General features: G+C 40.2%; 1 protein-coding gene across 4 annotated transcripts in view; it reads left to right on the forward strand.

Moving 5' to 3' along the window:
* The first annotated feature begins 5584 nt into the window (after positions 1-5584).
* Positions 5585-20507, forward strand: part of IWS1 (interacts with SUPT6H, CTD assembly factor 1) — a 47077-nt gene continuing 32154 nt past the window's right edge. For 3 of the 4 annotated variants that reach the window (XM_052657974.1, XM_052657999.1, XM_052657990.1), the window contains exons 1-2: positions 5585-5880; positions 7855-7973. In XM_052657974.1, coding sequence (XP_052513934.1) covers positions 5847-5880; positions 7855-7973 — 153 coding nt within the window. In that variant the 5' untranslated portion in view covers positions 5585-5846. The remainder of the gene's footprint in view (positions 5881-7854; positions 7974-20507) is intronic. The other variant, XM_052657982.1, reaches the window with a different exon arrangement.

Raw genomic sequence — 20507 nt, forward strand, 5'->3', positions numbered from 1 at the left:
TTAAACATCATCCTTAGTAATAGATCTGTTGTTTACCACCAAGTGAATTGTACTGCACTGTTCTGTTAGTAATAGAGCAGAACAGTACTGAAGACCTGAGCCAGAAAGTTCCCTTTTATCAAATGACACAAAGTCCACCCTCTGGTTTAAAAGTTCCAGGTAACAAAATGGAAAATAAATTCATATTTAAAATGTAGCCCACCAGGCTCCTCTGTCCATGGGATTTCCCAGGTAAGAATATTGGAGTGTGTTGCCATTTTCTTCTCCAGGGTCATGTGGACCATTTTTAAAGTCTTTATTGAATTTGTTACAATATTGCTTTTGTTTCATGTTTTGGTTTTTCGGCCAAGAGGCATGTGGGATCTTAGCTGCATGATCAGGGATGGAACTTTACCTAGAAGGTGAAGTCTTAATCATTTTTCTTAACCACATAGAGAAGGTTCTATGATAGTTGAATAAAAAAATTTTTTAATTCCTAGTCATTAATCTTTTGGTTTTGTTAATGGTGTGTTGTTTCTGCCATGCATATGTTTTTACAGTTGTTTTACTATTACGTTTAATTTTTTGTGTGTAGTCAAAATTTTCAGACTCTGGCTTTTGGCTTTTCAATCTTTGTCTGAAAGTTTTTTTCCCTCCATTTTTACTAGGGAATTCTTAGGTGGGGTTTTGGTTGTTCACACAAAGTTTTGCCATTTATAGTATTCTATGACTGTTTTGTTAATTTCATATATTCTCGCCATCCTTCCATGTGAGGGCTAAAGATTCAATTAAATTGTATTAGTGGCGGTGCGGTGTGCCATGGTATTGACGTTTAATGATTCATTATCCACTACTCATGGGCTTTCAAGTGGGTCCAACTTTTCAGTATTCTAACGATGTGGCAGGACAAATCTTGCATGTGTCTTAGTGAGTGGTGAGTCTGCGATGTGCGAACACTGCACAGAGCTGGAAAGCTGGCTTAGAACACGCTTGTTTCATTTGTTTCTTCACCTGCAGGGCCCCCTAGTGGCTCAAGCACAAGAAGGCAGGTCAGACTTGGAGACGGCTTCTCTCACAGAGAATAAAATAATAATGAAACAGAGAATAATGAAAATAGTGGTCACTCACCTAGAGCCGGACATTCTGGACTGTGAAGTCAGCTGGGCCTTAGGAAGCATTACTATGCACAAAGCTAGTGGAGGTGATAGAATTCCAGCTGAGCTATTTCAAATCCTAGAAGATGATGCTGTTAAAATACAGTATGTCAGCAAATTTGGAAAACTCAGCAGGGGCCACAGGACTGGAAAAGGTCAGTTTTCATTCCAATCTCAAAGAAAGGCAATGCCAAAGAATGCTCAAACTACCACACAATTGTGCTCATTCCACATCCTAGCAAGGTAATGTCGTTTAAAATCCTTTCAGCTAGGCTTCAGCAGAATGTGAACTAAGAATTTCCAGATGTAGAAGCTGGATTTAGAAAAGGTGGAAGAATCAGTGATCAAATTACCTACATTCATTGGATAATAGAGAAAGAAAGGGAATTTCAAAAAAGATCTGCTTCACTGACTATGCTTAAGGCTTTGATTGTGTGGATCACAACAAACAGTGGAAAATTCTAAAAGAGATGGACATACTGAACCACCTTATCTGTTTCCTGAGAAATCTGTATGCAGGTCAAGAAGCAATAGTTAGAACCGGACATGGAACAATGGACTGGTTCAAAATGGAGTACGTCAAGGCTGTATATTGTCACCTGGTTCATTTAACTTCTACGCAGAATGTGCCATTAAGATACCAAGTTGGATGAATCACAAGCTGGAATCAAGATTGCCAGGAGAAATATCAAAACCTCAGATATGCAGATGATACCACTCTAATGGCAGAAACTGAAGAGAAGCTAAAGAGCCTCTTGGTGAGGATGAAAGAGGAGAATGAAAAAGCTGGCTTAAAAACGTAATATCCAAAAAACTAAGATCATGGCATCCAGTCCCACCACTTCATGGCAAATAAAAGGGGGGAAAGTGAAAACAATGTCAGGTCTTATTTTCTTGGGCTCCAAAATCACTGTGGACAGTGACTGCAGCCATGAAATTAAAAGACACTTGCTCCTTGGAAGGAAAGCTATGACAAACCTAGACAGTTTATTATAAAGCACTTTGCCAGCAAATGTCCGTATAGTCAAAGCTGTAGTTTTTCCAGTAGCTATATGTAGATGTGAGAGTTGGACCATAAAGAAGGCTGAGTGTCAAAGAGTTGATGCTTTCAAATTGTGGCACTGGAGAAGACTCTTGAGAGTCTCTTGGACAGCAAGGAGCTCAAACCAGTCAACCCTAAAGGAAATCAACCCTGAATATTCATTGGAAGGGCTGATGTTGAAACTCCAATACTTTGGCCACCTTATGGGAAGAGCGGACTCATTGGGAAAGACCCTGATGCTGGGAAAGACTGAGGGCAGGAGGAAAAGGGGGCAACAGAAGATGAGATGGTTGGATAGCATCACCGACTTAATGGAGATGAGTTGGAGCAAACTCTGGGAGATGATGAAGGGCAGGGAAAGCTGGCATGCTACAGTCCATGAGGTTGCAAAGAGTCAGACATGACTTGGCAACTGAACAACAATAACAACAAGGGGCCTTGAAATCTTCTGATTCAACTCCCTCATCTAACACAATAAGCTCAGAGTTTGACACAGAACCCAGATTTCTGACCCCCAAGTCTGAAGTTCTGCCAGTGCCAGGCTGCTCTTAAAATAGCATGACTTATCACTCCCAGAAATATTCAGCAAGTTGCAGTGTCTCAAAAGGCTGGGAGGATGGTTCTTTCATGGTTATCATTCAAGGGAAACAGAGTTCAGGTCTGCCACAAGTTCATTTCTCCCATGCCTCTCATGTCCCTTCTCTATCTTTAGTATCCTTAGGCGGAAAAAAACAGCCTTCCTTCCGAGTGGCCTCTCTACCACCAGCTGTGCTGGGACTGGAATGAGGAGTGGAGAGAGACGGTGGCCTTCAAAATCCAAGGCAGACAAGACTCAGGAAGTGTATCTGTTCTGCTCCAAGATCTGTCCTTTGGAGGCTCTGAAAGACAGCCACCTGGTGGAAAGGGGCTCTGGAAAACTCTCCTGGAGGTGTGTTTGCATTTGCAAGCACAATGCTTTAACTAAGACTTATGCTCATTTCAAAAAGCCTGTCCTATCTCACTAAGTTAATGGCTTCTTGAGTACAAAACAAAGACCTGACACTTCCTTACAGCCTTCTGGCTCTCTGCACATTATGCTGTGTTCAGTCTGCTTCTATTTCTCTATTCTCTAAACCATCAGGACAGTTAGAATTTTTATGTTAAAACTGAGTCATTATCCTTTTGTAATTGCATTGCTTAACCCAATTACTTTCATAGCTGTTGGTTGTGTATGTTTGGTGAAACTACAAGATCTTTATTGACAGGATTTGCAGTGTGTTCTCTTCCTGGATTTCTGCTCTATTCACTCACTTTATTACACAGGTACAACCTCTTAGAAGAGAGGTTGATCTCTTTGGAAGAGAGGTGGATCCTGAGCCGCCTTCTACTAAATGGAAGGAAATGAATTTTTAAATTTTGTACCTTTGGTTCCAGGCACTGTTAATTCCTTGCTCTTGATTCTCACAATAGCTTAATAAGATGTCACTCCTACAGCTGAAGGGGTAGACTGGGATTTCAAAGCTGTTTTCCACTGTATGTGGAGGGGAAAGATTGCCTATGAACTCTCTTGCAAGAAAATGGTTATTTCTAGAGAAACCACCCCTCTCTCTTCCTTTCCATGTACCTTTTTGGAGCCTAGAACTGAGTTCTGCCAGAGTATTCTGACTGCCTAGCAATGGTTCCAGGATTATCAAAGCTGGGATGTGGCTTCACTAATGACATTCTGAGAATTCATAGCATAGCTAACATCATAAAATTCATAAATCTGAACTCCAAGGTAGAATGTGGACTTTTCAGGGCACCACATGGGTCCTTACAGCAGGCTAGGTATGCCTAGAAATCCAGTCCAAGATGTATGCTTTACCAACTAACAAACGAAAGGCCTTATTTCTGCAAGTCTACACCTCCTGCGGAATATTTCCTATACTTCCTCCAGTCTAAAGGCAGTAATATTGTCCTCTCTGTTTAAGACAAAAATAAGCAAGAAAATGGACTTTATTCAGGGTATTGCAATAGGGAGAGTACACCAGATATGAAGATCAGAGTATCTAGTACAGGGGAGATGGGGTTGTCTGAGACTTTCCTAGAAAGGAATTCTTGATGATTTATAGTTGTGATTGATTTGCAATCAGAAGTTTCAGTCAGTAATGAGAACAGAAAAATGCTTATTCCTGCATCTAGTTATTTTGGGGCTTCCCTGGTAGCTCAGCTGGAAAACAATCTGCATGCAATTCAGGAGACCTCTGTTCAATTCCTGGGTCACAGAGTTCCCCTGGAGAAGCAATAGTCTATCCACTCCAGTATTCTTGGGTTTCCCTGGTAGCTGAGACGGTAAAGAATCCGCTAGCAGACCTGGGTTCCATCCCTAGGCTGGGAATATCTCCTAGAGGAGGGCATGGCAACCCATTCCAGTATTCTTGTCTGGAGAATTCCCATGGACAGAGGAGCCTGGCGGGCTACAGTCCATGGAGTCTCAGAGTCAGACACGCCTGCGCGATTAAGCACAGCACAGCATTAGTTTTAGAGGGGCAAAGACACGAACAGAGAGTTGCAAGATCTGAGCAGGTTCAGAAGAAGGGGGAAAGGTCTTCTGCCTTGTCATGGGTAAACTAGGGGGTCATCTCTTAATTCTTACAGTTCAGTTCAGTTCAATCGCTCAGTCGTGTCCGACTCTGCTGGTGGCTCAGACGGTAAAGTCTTACAGGTCTCATGAAAAAGAGTGGAGAATAACTTTTACTTGAGAGATAGGAAGAAGGATGGTTCTTTACAGTCAGCTTTCTGACAGGTCAGATAGTTTCTCAACCATTGTTGTTTCTCACAAGCATGTAGTGCTCAGGTGAAGTTCAACATTATCACTTAAGCAAGATTTCATCCGGGAACCCTTCTGGAAGCAAAAACCTGTACTTCCCAGTGTAAACCAAATGGTTTCTTAAGATGGAAATTAAGTCGTAATTTTTAAAAAGAAAGGAAGAAAAATGCCTTGAAAAGAGGCTCTTTTGATCAGGCCACTTAGAAACACATCATAGCTCGCTAGGCTTCGAACTACAAGTCCCAGAGGGAAATGCGCCACTTCCCGTACTAAGGGCGGGAATCAAGCGCCTCGCTGCATGATGGGAATGATAGTTAATTTCCGTATGATGGAAAATTTAATTTTAGCGAGTCTTCATTTTTCGGAACAGTAGTCCAGAAGGTACTGAAACAAAGCGCAGACGGAGAACCCATAAAGCAACACTATCATCTCCATGGGGAACAGACCAAGTTCCTCCAAGGAGAAGACTGTAATTGCAGTCGCGGCTCCCGCTCAATTTTCCCACTAGTCTCCTTTCCGGCCATGCCGTGCGTCATTACCATTGAGTCTTCTCATTGGCCAGATGACATGAGACAGCGCCTGCGCACTGCACTCTTTTGAGGGTCGTGGGCAAACGCCATTTTGGCCCAGAGGTGCTTCTGGGAAGTAGATTACCGACCCGCGCGCCGTGGTCGCCAGCAGGGTACGGCCTTTTCTGCTGGCGTTTGAAGGTCCAAGTGTGCGCGTCTGCCGCCGTTGCTGCCTTACTCTCCGCAGTTTCCCAAACCTCCAGTGGGGCGGGAGCCTCTGAGCACCGGACCGCGCTATCGGTGGTCACAGCGCCGGCAAGGAAGTGACGGGGGCGGCGCGGGGCCCAGACACTCCCCGCCGAGAGCCGCCTGCCATGGACTCGGAGTATTACAGCGGCGACCAGTCAGGTGAGGCAGGGACGTAGGGGACAGGGCTGGGGGGCGGTGCGATTACTCGACCGGGCTGGGCCACGCACTCCCGCGGGGAAGAGAAGGAGGCCCCAGAGACGTTCTCCCGGGACTGGGTCTGGTGTTGACTGACGCGTAGCGAGGAGAGCTGGCAGCCCGGCTGCGGACCCAGAAGTTAGAACCTTGGAGAGGGAATTCTGGACGGAAAGCCGTCTTCCAGATCGGCGAAAGATGATGCTGAAATGGGAGCCACTTCTATATATCAAATGCTTACTGTATGCAAAGTACTAGGAATGGCCTCTCCTGATAGGGAGTTTCTTTGAGGGGTTGAGAGTGATTTTCGAGAATCCCGGGGAGCTAGCTGTTCAGTGGGGGTGCAGAATCTTACCTGGACTTTTCACTTGGAGTTGAAACTGGTTTGACTACGCCTGCAAACTGGTGTCTCCCATTAAAGAAAACATCGGAGTTGAGTTGTATACGTATTTTAGAATAAGGTGTGTACCTCTGGGGCTTGCTAGTGATTTTTGTGCCTTTCCTTCACCTTGAGATCTTTCCTCTTTCTCATCCCTTAAGTGCTTGCTTTTCCTGTTTATAAACACGGGACCCCACTTTGTTAACACAGTGCTGGGCACCGGGGAACCAAAGACGAATAAGGCAGAACCTCATGGGGAATAAAAACATACTTTTGTTTTTCTATTGTGTTCTAGTTCCAGTGAATATTCTCTGTCAGAAGTGCTTAAATCAATTTCTAAGCATTAACTACCTTCTTTTCTGTTTTGCGTTCGCATCGATTCTAGTATATGACGACGAATAGTAGACTGCAAACACGTTTCCAAACATATTCTGCTGTTTGGCTTTAAACGTTTTCCTGATGTTTTCAAAATAGTTGTCAGTTCACTTGTGTTTTTAAATTTAGCATGCTGAAAGATATAAAAAGTTAGCAATTCGCCGACTTTTTCTTTTTTTAGCCGTTTTTGATGTTTATCCCTGTATTCCTAACTTACGGTATCTTGTTGCATCATTTTTAGGCATTCTGTAATTATTTCCTATTATGCTAGGACAGGGTTTTAACCTCTTCTTCCCCTCCCCACCCCAATTCTGACCGTTGAAGCATAACTTTTCATTACACTTCCAATTTTTTTTATTATGACCTTATAGTAAAAAGGTTAAATATATGTATATTCAGTACTGCTTAGCTGAGTAGAATAGTTCATTAGCATGATAGTGATTTCGTTCTTAAACTTTTTTTTGTTTTTTGGTTTTCCTGTAGTTGGCTGATTCATATTTAAAATTTTATTTTTATTTAACTTTTAACCAAGGCTTCCTGTATCCTCCAACAGCTCTGAATTCCTCTCAGTACAATTTTACTTTGTATTTTTAAAGTATTGGTTAAAGATAGGTAGCGATTTGTTTTATAATAGTATAGTAGTATATACTTTTGCTTCAAGGAGTTTACACTATTTCTGGAATGGAATTCTGTATGCTCTTCATTCATAAACAAATACTATACCAGGTAGTGTTCTCCACTCCAGGGATTCATCAGTGAACTAGAATCTCTGCTCTTTTGGCACTTTTATTCAAGTGAGGAAAGAATCACGTTAAACAAAATTAACTTGGAAACTCATGTAGTCCGTTAGTAGGTGGTAAGTGCATGCTGTGGAGAAAGTAGACTTCATTATTTTAACAAAGTTGAAAGTGCACACTGTTATTTAGAATTTGTTGACTTGATTCTTGGTGGCATTTCTTAAGCTTCACATTCCTTTAATGATATATTTTCACTGCCCCATGTCAACAGTACAGCTTATGACTGTTAGTATTTATGTATGTATTGTACTTGTTCACAAATTAGCATTATTAGTTATGCTTCATCAGTGGTAACCTTTGCTCTTACATTATTCTTGATTCATTGTGTTCATTTGAGTCGAGGATGTCATCCATCTTACTCCTTAAGTGGGTTTTTGTTTTATTTTTAAGCAGATGATGGTGGCGCTACCCCAGTACAGGATGAACGGGATTCAGGGTCAGACGTTGAGGATGATGTAAATGAGCAGCACTCTGGATCAGACACTGGAAGTGTAGAACGTCATTCAGAGGTATTGGCTAAACAACATCTTTGGGGAGGCTTTTCCCTTGCTTGTTCTATGAGACTTGTTTTATTTAGGAGATGTAGAGGCCCTGTCATGGGGTCTAGGCTGCAAACCCTTCAAAAATAATAGAGAACTGCTTTAAAAATAAATAGGGATAGTCTGGTTACTTATGAAATCATAGGGAGTAAGTACTGATTGAGTCTCATTTTGGATATTAGGCAGTCTCAACTGTGCTTATTGATTCAGAAAATAGGTCAGGTGTTTGATATTTGACTACACTTCTTCATTCCCAGAATGATGTCTTAATGCGACAGTGAGGATTTGCAGTCTGAAGAAATACCAACTGAAACAGAAAGTTATGGGGATTATCACCTGTTACCTTTGTGTCATTTTAATTTGCTTGCCTGGTTATACAGTCTTGTATTGCACAATGTTAACAAAATAAAATTGAGGCTTTAAAAAAAATTCAGCTGTAAGTTTTTAATAAAACACAAATTGAAGTGTAGGAATGATAAAGATGGCCAATATGCCATATATTTTGCTTAACTACACATGCACAGAAAATTGCCCAATTTTAGGTTATTACATGCAATAATAGATGCAGTTGTTAGAGACTGTATTACTGACTCTGTCCTTTGATATGTCTCTAGTTTAGCCATATATCCAACAAATACTTACTGAGCAGCTGCTATGTGTCAGGCTCTTTTGACATATCAGTGACTTAATGAGGTTCCACTGCCATGAAAATCCTTCTCTTGGACTTGTTTTCCAGTAGCAGAAGAAAGACATTAAACAGTATACTTTAAAAAAAGAAAATTGTATAGTTTGTTAGAAAATGGTAACTGCTGTGAAGAAAGAGGAAAGAAAGAATGGAGTGAAGGGTGCCGGGATGGAGGGCAGGCTTTAGTGTTGAATAGGGAGGTACGTGTAGGCCTTATTAAGAAAGTGACATTTGAATCAAGATGTGAAAGGAGGTGAAGGAATAGCTACATGGCTCTGTAGCAAATGACCATTCCCAACAGAGATCTAAGGTGGGAGCCATTGTGGCCACAGTAGAATGAATACGGGCAGATGAGGTCAGAAGTGGGAGGAGGGCTTACCTTTTAGTTATTTGGGTGTCATTTTGGTTTTTTGTATACTATTAGGCAGTTAGACTAAATTCTAATTAATATGTAATTGATAGGTAGAAATTACTTGATAATGTAAACATTGTTATAGTATATTTAGCGTGTAACGTCTTAATTTCCCATTTTGGAAAACAGCAGCAGGAGATTGACTCATGGCGTCATGCTTCAGTTATAAGTGTGTTATAAATGTAGTGTTGACTTTCTTCTTTTCAACTACTTTTTTTTTAATGAGATAGATTCTAAGTAAATAAATGTGAATGTTGTAAATTTCGAGATTATATGAAAGTTTTTAAAAGAAATTAAAGTCAGCATATTCCTGTCACAGAAATGACTATTAACTTTTTAATATTATTTCTCCTGCATTTTTATTCCTATATAGAATGTATATATATATGTTTTAAGTTATTTCAAATATATATATATGTCTGTATAACATTTTTATCTCTTCACTTAAGATTTTAAATATTCCCCATGTCATTAAAGATTCTCGCTAAGTGTAATTTTTAATGGCTGCTTAATATTTCATAACATGGATGAACTATTACTTATTCAACAGTTTCCTAATTGTTAATATTTAGACTGTCTAGCAATTGTCAGTGAAGTCTGCCATGAACATGCTTTTGCGCTTTTCATAGATTTTCCCCTCTAGAAGGGTCATCCTAATTATTAGTAGTTTTGAGTGGCAGTTGTTACATTATATGGAGTTACATTATATGGAGCAGCGCAGGTTATAGCCCCATAATTTGAAAGATGTGTATTAGTTTCCTCTTCCTGCCATAACAACCGGATACAAATTTAGTGGCTAAAAATAACCCCAGAGCTTTGTTTCTTAAAATTCCAGAGGTCGGAAATCCAAAGTGGATCTCACTGGGTTAAAATAGGGTGTCACTGGGGCTGTGTTCTTTCTCTAAGGGAGAATCTGCTTCCTTGCCTTCTTCAACTCCACGGGACACTTGCACTGGTTGGCATATGGCTTCTTCCATCTTCAAAGCTAGAGCTGTAGCATCTTCAGATCTCTCAAACCTTTGCTTACTTCCTCATATGTCTGTTTCTCCGACTTTCCTCCCTCCCCTGCATAAGTGAAGTGAAGTGAAGTCGCTCAGTCGTGTCCGACTCTTTGCAACCCCGTGGACTATAGTCTACCACACTCCTCTGTCCATGGCATTTTCCAGGCAAGGGTACTGGAGTGGGTTGCCATTTCCTTCTCCAGAGGACCTTCCTGACCCAGGGATTGAACCCAGGTCTCCCACATTGTAGGCAGACGCTTTAACCTCTGAGCCACCAGGGAAGTCTGCATAAGGACCCCTGCATAGGGATAATTATTAATATATTGGGCCTACTCAGGGAATCCAGGATAATCTCCCTATCCTTAATTATATCTGTACATTGCTTTTGCATATTTACACGTTCTGTGGTCATCTTTTGTGGGGCATTATTTTGCCTGGTGCAAGATGGTACTCACAACTTGATGTTCCAAATAATGTTTTTCCCATTTGGATTTTGGAGTTCTACAGGCCAGGTTTTGTCTCTTTTCTAGTTCATTTTACCTGTAGTACTCACTCTGCATATGTTTCTATAGATCTCTAAGGAAAGTGTTGAAAAAGATCAAGATAATATTTTAAAACGTAAAGTTAATACAATCAATATGATGAAAAAAATAGCAAAATCTTAAAGTCAGGATTAGTAACAGTGCTTTAGTGGTCCATATTAGAGCCTGAAGCAAAGAAAAAATAAGTAATACATATCCCAGTGTTTAAACTTTGATACTTTGTTCATCATGGATTTTTTTTATATGTCAAATTTGACCTTTAAAAATAACACCTTTTTTTTTTTTACAGAGCTTTATTAAGATAAACTTACCACTTCATGGCAGATAGATGGGGAAACAGTGGAAACAGTGTCAGACTTTATTTTTTGGGGCTCCAAAATCACTGCAGATGGTGATTGCAGCCATGAGATTAAAAGACACTTACTTCTTGGAAGGAAAGTTATGACCAACCTAGATAGCATATTCAAAAGCAGAGACATTACTTTGCCAACAAAGGTCCGTCTAGTCAAGGCTATGGTTTTTCCAGTAGTCATGTATGGATGTGAGAGCTGGACTGTGAAGAAAGCTGAGCACCGAAGAATTGATGCTTTTGAACTGTGGTGTAGGAGAAGACTCTTGAGAGTCCCTTGGACTGCAAGGAGATCAGCCCTGGGATTTCTTTGGAAGGAGTGATGCTAAAGCTGAAACTCCAGTACTCTGGCCACCTCATGCGAAGTGTTGACTCATTGGAAAAGACTCTGATGCTGGGAGGGATTGGGGGCAGGAGGAGAAGGGGACGACAGAGGGTGAGATGGCTGGATGGCATCACCAACTCAGTGGGCATGAGCCTGAGTGAACTCTGGGAGTTGGTGATGGACAGGGAGGCCTGGCGTGCTGCGATTCATGGGGTCGTAAAGAGTCGGACACGACTGAGCAACTGAACTGAACTAATATATCATACAATTCACCTCCTTAAAGTGTGCAATTCAGTGATCTTTAGTATATTCACAGCAGTACAACCATCAACATAGTCCTTTTTAGAATATTTTAATCACATCAAAAGGAAACCCTTTAGCTGTTACCTCTTTCCCACTCCCACCCCCCCAGTTAGTCAGTTCAGTCGCTCAGTTGTGTCTGACTCTTTGTGACCCCATGAACTGCAGCACGCCAGGCCTCCCTGTCCATCACCAGCTCCCAGAGTTTACTCAAACCAATGTCCATTGAGTCGATGATGTCAACCAGCCATCTCATCCTCTGTCGCCCCCTTCTCCTCCTGCCTTCAGTCTTTCCCAGCATCAGGGTCTTTTCCAGTGAGTCAGTTTGCATCAGGTGGCGAAAGTATTGGAGTTTCAGCTTCAACATCAGTCCTTCCAATGAACGTTCAGCACTGATTTCCTTTAGGATGGACTGGTTGGATCTCCGACTCTCAAGTTTTCTCCAACACCACAGTTCAAAAACATCAATTGTTTGGCGCTCAGCTTTCTTCACCATCCAACTCTCACATCCATACATGACCACTGGAAAAACCATAGCCTTAACTATACAGACCTTAGTCGGCAAAGTAATGTCTCTGCTTTTGAATATACTATCTAGGTTGGTCATAACTTTTCTTCCAAGGAGTAAGCGTCTTTTTATTTCATGGTTGCAGTCACCATCTGCAGTGATTTTGGAGCCCAAGAAAATGAAGTCTGCCACTGTTACCACTTTCTCCATCTATTTGCCATGAAATGATGGAACCAGATGCCATGATCTTAGTTTTCTGAATGTTGAGCTTTAAGCCAACTTTTTCACTCTCTCACTTTTCATCAAGAGGCTCTTTAGTTCTTCACTTTCTGCCATAAGGGTGGTGTCATCTGCATATGTGAGGTTACTGATATTTCCCCCAGCAATCTTGATTCCAGCTTGTGCTCCCACCCCCCAGCCACTCCTTATTTTCGACATTTCGTTTGAATAGAATTATTATTACCGGCTTCTTTCACTTAGTGCTTTCAGTGTTTATCCAAGTTGTAGCATGTGTTAGTATTTCTTTCTGTTTTGTGATCAGTAGTATTCTGTTGTTCGGATAAACCACATTTTGTTTATCCATTTGTCAGTTAATGGACATTTAAATTGTTTCCGCTGTTGTTTTTTCATAGTTGGTGCATCAGTTGACATTCCTACCAACAGTGCTGAGGTGTTCCCTTTCCTCTACCTCTTTGCCGACACTTGTTATTTCTTGTCTTTTTGATAAGAGTCATTCTGACAGGTGTGAGGTGATACGACTGATACTGTGGTTTCAATGTGCATTTCCCTGATGATGAGTGATCTTTTCATGTGTCTGTTGGCCATCTGTATGTCTTCTTTGGAAAAATAGCTATTTCGATCCTCTGCACATTTTGTTTTGGGGTTATTTGTTTTCTTAATGTGTTGTGTGAATTCTTTGTGTATGTTGGATATTAACCGCTTAACAGATACGTTTTTTGCAAATATTTTATCCCATTAAGTAGGCAGCTTTTTTTGTTTTGTTGATAGTTTCTTTTGATGTGCAAAAGCTTTTTAGTTTGATATAGTTCCATTTGTTTATTTTAGTTTTTGTTTCCCTTCCCTGAGGAGATGTGTCTTAAAAAATATTGCTAAGATTGGCATCGGAAGTGCACTACATATGTTTTCGTCTAGCTTTATGGATTTTAGGTTTTACATTTAAGTTTTTAATCCATTTTTAGTATATTACTGTATATGGTGTGAAAGTAATCCAGTTTGATTCTTTTGCATGTAGCTGTTCAGTTTTCTCAACACCATTCATTGAAGAGACTGTACTTTCTCATTGTATATTCTTGACCCCTTTGTTGTAGATTACTTGACCATAGGTGCTTCGGTTAATTTCTGGGCTCTCTATTCTGTTGTGTCTATCTGTGTGTCTATTTTTTAATGCTAGTACCATACTTTGTTGACTGCTGTAGCATTATAACATAGTTCAGGGCACGTGATATCTCCAGCTTTGTTCTTTCTCAGGGTTTTGGCTCTTTAGGTTCTTTTGTGGTTTATTTTAGGATTATTTTTCCCTAGTTATGTTTAAAATGCCATTGCAGTTTTGAAAGGGGTTGGATTGAACCTATAGCTTGCTTTGGGTAATATGGTCATTTTAACAACATCAATTTTTCCAATCCATGAGCATGGATTAGCTTTCTTTTTATTTGTGTCCTCAGTTTCTTTCATCAGTGTCATAGTTTTCAGTGTACTCTCCTTGTTGGTTGAATTTATTCCTAGATTTTTCATTCTTTTTGATGCAGTTATAAATGGGATTCCTTTCCTAAATTTTTTTTCTTTTATAGTTCATTTTTAGTGTAAAGAAATGCAACAGATTTTTTTGTATGTTGATTTGTACCCTGCACCTTTACCAAATTCCCTGATTAGTTCTAGCAGTTTTCTGGTGAGTCATTAGGGTTTTCTTTATATATTATGTCATCTGCAAATAATGACCCTGTTGCTTCTTTCTGTTTTGGACGCCTTTTCTTTCTTTTTCTTGCCCAGTTACTAAGACTTCCAATACAGTGTTATATGAAAGTGGTGAGGGATGGCATTTGTGTCTTTTCCTGATCTTAGAGGAAAAGCTTACAGCTTTGCACCATTGAGTGTAATGTTGGCTGTGGGCTTGTCACATGGTCTTTTATTATGCTAAGATACATTCTCTCTTTACCCAGTTTGTTGAGAGATTTTGTCGTTAATCGACGTAAAATTTTGTCTGCTTTTTTTTTTTTTCACCCATTGAGATGATCATGTGATTTTTAGCTTTCATTTTGTTAATATTGTGGATATTGAGCCATCCTTGCATCCATGGAATAAATTCCATTTGATCATAGTGTATGATTGTTTTAATGTCTTGATGAATTTACTTTGCTAATAATTTTTTGAGAATTTTTGCATCTATGTTCATCAGGGATATCAGCTTGTAATGTTCTTTTCTGGGTCCTTGTCTGGTTTTGCTATCAGGGTAATGCTGGTTTCATAAAATGATTCTGGAAATGTTCCCTCCTCTTCGGTTGGCACCGTTTGAGAAGGACTGGTATTAAGTCCTCTCGGTGTTTGGTAGAATTCACCAGGGAAGCCGTCTGGTCCTGACCTTTGCCATGGTGGGAAGCTTTTCATTACTGACTCAGTCCCTTTATGGTAATCCATCTGTTTAGAGTTTCTGTTTCTTCTCAATTCAGTCTTGGTTTGAATGTTTCTACGAATTTGTTTCTTATAGATTGTCCAATTTCTTGGCATACAGTTTTTTAGTTTTTATGATCCTTTGTATTTGTGTGGTGTCAGTTTGTAATGTTGACACCTTTTCTTTCCTTTATAGTTTAACTTCTTTCCATCCTCTTTCCCCCCACCCCCCCCCTTGGTAAGTCTGGCTAAAAGTTTGCCTATTTTTTTATCTTTTTAAAAAGCGATTCTTAATTTTATTGATCTTTCTGTTGTCTTTTTAGTCTCTCTTTCATTTATTTTTGCTCATCCTTTGTTACTTCTTCTGATAGCTTTGGGCTTAGTTCATTCTCTTTTTCCCATCCGTTGAGGTATTAAGTTGTTGTTAAAGATATTTCTTTTTCTTACGGTGGGCATCCATTGCGACCTTCCTTCTTAGAACTACTTTACTGTTTTACATAAGTTTGGGCATATGGTATTTCCATTTTCATTTGTCTCAAAAGTATTTTTTTGAATTCTACTTTGACTCATTGGTTGTTCAGTAACATGATGTTTGATCTCCACATATTTGTGAAATTTTCTGTTTTCTTCTCATAATTGATTTCTACTTTCATACCATTGTGGTCGGAAGAGATGTTTGGTATGATTTCAGTGTTCTTGAATTTATTAGGACTTATTTTGTGGCCTAACATCTGATCTGTACTGGAGTTTGTTCTATGTACACTTGAGAAAAATGTGTGCTCTCCTTCTGTTGAGTGAAACATTTTGTAAATGTCTCTTCAGTCCATTTGGTCTAACATGTGGTTTAAGCCCAGTACTTGCTTATTGATTTTCTGTCTGTTCTGTCCATTGTTGAAAGTGAGAGGTTGAAGTTCCCTACAATTATTGCATTGATATCTTATTTCTTCTTTCAGGTCTATTAATATTTAGGTGCTCTGATTTGGGTGCATAAATATTTACAAATGTTAAATTTTCTTGTTGGAGTAACTCTTTTATCATTATATAGTGATTTCCTTTGTATCTTATAGTTTTTGCTAAAACTCTATTTTCTTATTATAAATATAGCTAATATAGCTACCTTTGCTTTCATTTGGTTTCCATTTGCGTGGAATATCTTTTTCCATCCCTTTTTTCCCTCAGCCTGCGTGTGTCCTAAAAGCTGAAGTGTCTCTTGTAGACAGCACATAGCTCAGTTTGTTTTTTCCCCCATCCATTCAGCCACTCTGTCTTTTGGTTGGAGAATTGACTCGATTTACCTTTAAAGTAAATATTGATAGTTAGGGGCTTATTATTGCATATTTGTTCATTGTTTTCTTACTGTTTTGCCATTTCTTTTTTCTTTCTCCTGCTCTCTTCCTTTGTGGTTTGATGATTTTCTGTAGCAATATGCTAAGATTACGTATACCTTTTTGCTTTGTGGCTTACCATGAGGCTTATGTAAAATATCTTCTACCAGTCTCTTTTAAGCTGATAACTTCAAGTACATGCTAAAGTTATTCCTTAATGTAATACAACTTTGTTCCCGTCCACCTTCTTTATACTGTTATTGGGAAGTGTTAAGTGTTAGTGTCTCAGTCGTGCCCAACTCTTTGTGATCCCATGGACTGCAGCCCACCAGGCTCCTGTGTCCATGAGATTTCCAGGCAAGGATACTGGAGTGGGTTGCCATTTGGTTGTCATTGGGAAATGCAGGTTCAGCAATACAATATATACATATTTGTGCACTGTTGTTTCAATCAGTCACATCAAGAAAGGAAAAAATACGGATTTTATAATCACAGAGTTACCTTTGGTGGTGGTTATTGTTTTTTTTATGTAGATTCACTGAGGTCACTTGCTTTCAGCCTGAGGAACTTCATTTAGCAGTTCTTGTGTGGTAGGTCAGCTAGACAGATTCTTCCTCTTTTGGTCATCTGGGAATGTTTTCTTTTTTTGTTGTTAACTTTTTTTTTGAAGAAAGAAAGTGAAGTTGCTCAGTGGTGTCCGACTGTTTTGCAACCCTGTGAACTGTAGCCTACCAGGCTCCTCCGTCTATGGGATTCTCCAGGCGACAATACTGGAGTGGATTGCCATCTCCTTTACTCAGTTTTTCTTTGAGCTCTTTGAGTATGTTATCCCACTGCTTTCTGGCCTCCATTGTCTCCATTGAGGAGTCAGTTGTTAATCTTATTGTGTTATAAAGTGATCAAATTTCTGTTTCTGTATATATTGTATATTTGATATGATATTGTCATCATGCCTTTATTTCTTTAAGCATGTTTACAGATGGCCACTTTGAAGTCTTTTTTGATAAATCTGGTATCTGCTTGCTGTCACAGGCAGTTTCTGTTGTCTGCTTTTTTCCTGGTTATGGGTCAACTTTCCAGTTTCTTTGCATACCTTTTCATTTATTGTTGGAAACTGGATGTTTTGAATTGTTTAATGACTGGCTGGATTATCTTAGTGACTTCTGTTTCCTCACCCACAGCCTTAAATCTCTGATGTTGCATCCTCAGATGTGCAATTTGGGACATGCTGACTGTCACCTGGGATGAGAGTCGTATTAATAGGGCTCTTTTTTTCCTCTTTCTGTGACTGTCATCAGCTGTTAAAACTCCGCAAATGGCTGTTTTTTTCAGCATTGCCCTGTGGCATAAATCGCTCAGCAAGTTAGTCTGGCTCCTTCCAGCTATATTATTACCTGCTTATCTCCTGCAAACTAGCTGGCCTACAGCTTATCTATATTTTGAATCTCCTCCTAAGTGCATTTCACCACAGCTTCCAGTGAAAGTGCCTTAGTCTGAACTTCCCCAAGCTTGGCTGCAGATGAAGTTGGTTTCTTCGGGGAAACATTAGAAGCTGTCTGGTCTACTGCCTACTTTTTCTCACTTATGTATATGTTTGGCTATGCTGGGTCTTCATCTCTGCATGCAGGCTTTCTCTAGTTGCGGCAAGTGGTGGCTACTCTCTAGTTGCAGGGGATGGACTTCGCATTGTGGTGGCTTTCATCTCGTTGCAGAGCACGGGGTCTAGGCAAACAGGCTCAGTAGTTGTGTACGGGCTTAGCTGCCCCACAGCATGTGGAATCGTCCCAGATCAGGAATCAAACCTGTGTCCCCCAGCATTGGTGGGCTGATTCTTAACCTGTGGACCGCCAGAGAAATCCTACTGCCTGCTTTTTCCCCAAGCAAAGTCTCTGAGCCAGGCATCTGGAGTTTGGGGAGGGAAAGGGCGATGGCAGGTTTCTCTCTGAGTGACATCCCAGTTCCAGAAGCTGAGCTCATAGTGTGGGGTGGGAATTGGATAGCAACCTGAAGTGCTCCTGGCTTTCCTTTCTTGGCTTGGAACCATGGTGCACAAATTCGGGCAAAGGCAATGAGGGCTCCAGCATCCTCAGTGTGCTCTGCCCCCAGTAGAGCCTTCTTACTGTGATTGGGAGCTACCAGTTTCAACTGCACTTGCTGGGAACTTACCTACAGCAACAGGTAGCTGGAGGCAGAATGAGAAACACTGACATCATGCTTCTCCTGGGAAGAAACCCCACCCTCGGGAGCTAGAGGAAGAGAGTACCCTGGTTTTGACTGCAGCAGCCTGGAGTAGAATCATTTTCTTGCTGATCTCTGAGGGTGGAAGTAAGGAGTAGTATTGGTTCGAATACCAGCTATTTTTGCCTTTCTTACCAAATTTTTGTAGACGTTCTTGGATAGATGCTTCTTTATTTGCTCTTTGTCTTTAGTACCATTTCCAGAGGCTTTGAATGGTTGTTTTAATTTTTTTAATTTACATTTAAAGGTGTGTCTTTTTATTTCCTCTCAAATTTTCTTCTTTTGGCCACATCCCATGGCATACAGGATATTAGTTCCCTGCCTAGGGATCAAACCCTCACCTACTGCAGTGGAAGTGCTGAGTCTTAACCCCAGGGAAGTCCCTGAATGGCTGTTTTTAAATACTTCTAACAGATTTCACTGTAGAGTGCGTCAGCAGAGCATACCAGAAGTTTTCACTTCGCTTCATTTTTCTCTCTTTACTAGTCGGTTGAAGCTATGTTTCCCAGTTCACGTTCCAGAAGGAGCCAGGATGCTTTACTCGTTACTCTGTTAACACAGTCTCTGCTGGGCCCTTTGGCTCCCTCATCTCATTGGTTCTCCTGCCTGTGTGTGGCTGTGGCCTCCCTGCCCGGAGAGCCGCCCAGTGCTAAACAGATGATTCTGAGTAAGCCAGCTGTTGGCATTTAGAGGCAGTCCTTTATGTCGCGGGACATTTAGTATCTTGGTTCCAAAGCATTAAATAAAATGGTAGTAACATATCCTCTCCAGTCATTGCTAACCAGAGGGCCTTTGCATTCACAAACGTCCCCTTAGGGGAGGACTCGGAACACCCTCAGGTTGAGAACACTGAAATGGACAAATGAGGCATAGAAAACATAAGATAGGAAGCAATAAGTATCGAACAAAATGAAAACTAGTAATTAAAATATAAAGAGAACATTTCTAAGAATGGCAATGCAGCCATTACAGTTGTTTCCAAAAAAATATTTTGCGAAACGGGAGAATTCAGTGTGTTACTTGAAAGATACCAGCCATTAAATTGTGATTCTAGATCCTTATTTACTGTTTTAAAGTAAATTCACACAGAGAAGAGATTGGGAGGAAATTTCTTGTAAATAATGGTGATCTTTGGGTTGTGTTGTTGAAGGCAATTTTAATATACTTTTCTGTGTTTGCACATTAATATTTGAAATCAAAGGAAAATAACTAGAATAACTGTCCCATCATTCTATATAGTTACCTATTTTAATTAGCATGCATCAGATAACTAAATATATTTTTAAATCACATAAAGGGCACATACAAAGGACTGTAGGAGGGTGGGAGGGTAGGCTAAGTAGACTCTGAGGAATGACTGACATTACCAGATAGAGAAGCCAGTTAGAGGTGGTGGTGATAATTCTAGCTGGAGAGAAGCACTGGTTCAAAGGCCTAGAACTGAGAAGGACTTGTGTTTCAGGAGTGAGTATTGTGGCTGGAAAGTAGGTTTATTCCTAGGTGTTTTATTATTTTTGATGCAGTGGTAAATAGAATCACTGCTTGAGGTTTCTCTTTCTGATCTTTCATTCTTGTGTATAGAAAGGCAACAGATTTTCTGAGTATTTGTAACCTGCAAATTTAGCACATTCACTGATGAGTTCATGTAGTTTTCTGGTAGCATCTTTAGAATCTTCATGTCATCTGCAAACAGTGACAGTTTAACTTCTTTGGAAACACAATTTTTTAAATAAAGCAATTTGAGCATGAATGCAACCTAGTTATAACTAGTTGCCAGTTCTAATTTCTGTTGTTTTATTTGAATATTCTCTTGAGCAGCATGAAATTAGTTGTGGATTGTGATCAGCTGGTTTTTGTTCCACAGAAAATATATGGAAGGTAATGTGCATTTTAGAATCCACTTTATAGGTTTCATCTACATAGAAAGTAATGTTCCCCTCTTGAGGATCTCACAGGAAAAAATAGTGTATGGGGCTATTCAGAAAGAGGTTGTTTGGAAATCGCTCCTGGCTTCTCCTTTTTTGCTGACTGTAGGCAGAGGCTAGTGGGCACAAGTATCCTTCTTTGGTTGAAGTTGGTGACAGCCCCATTAGCCCCAGCTTTACTTTGAATTGGGAAGAGATAGCAGTCTGCAGTCATTTGGGTCTTTCCACAGAAAGGTTGTGCTACTATAAGGAAAGCAGTCCTATGAGGA

Source organism: Budorcas taxicolor, chromosome 2 (assembly GCF_023091745.1).
Source record: "Budorcas taxicolor isolate Tak-1 chromosome 2, Takin1.1, whole genome shotgun sequence".
Lineage (NCBI taxonomy): Eukaryota > Metazoa > Chordata > Mammalia > Artiodactyla > Bovidae > Budorcas > Budorcas taxicolor.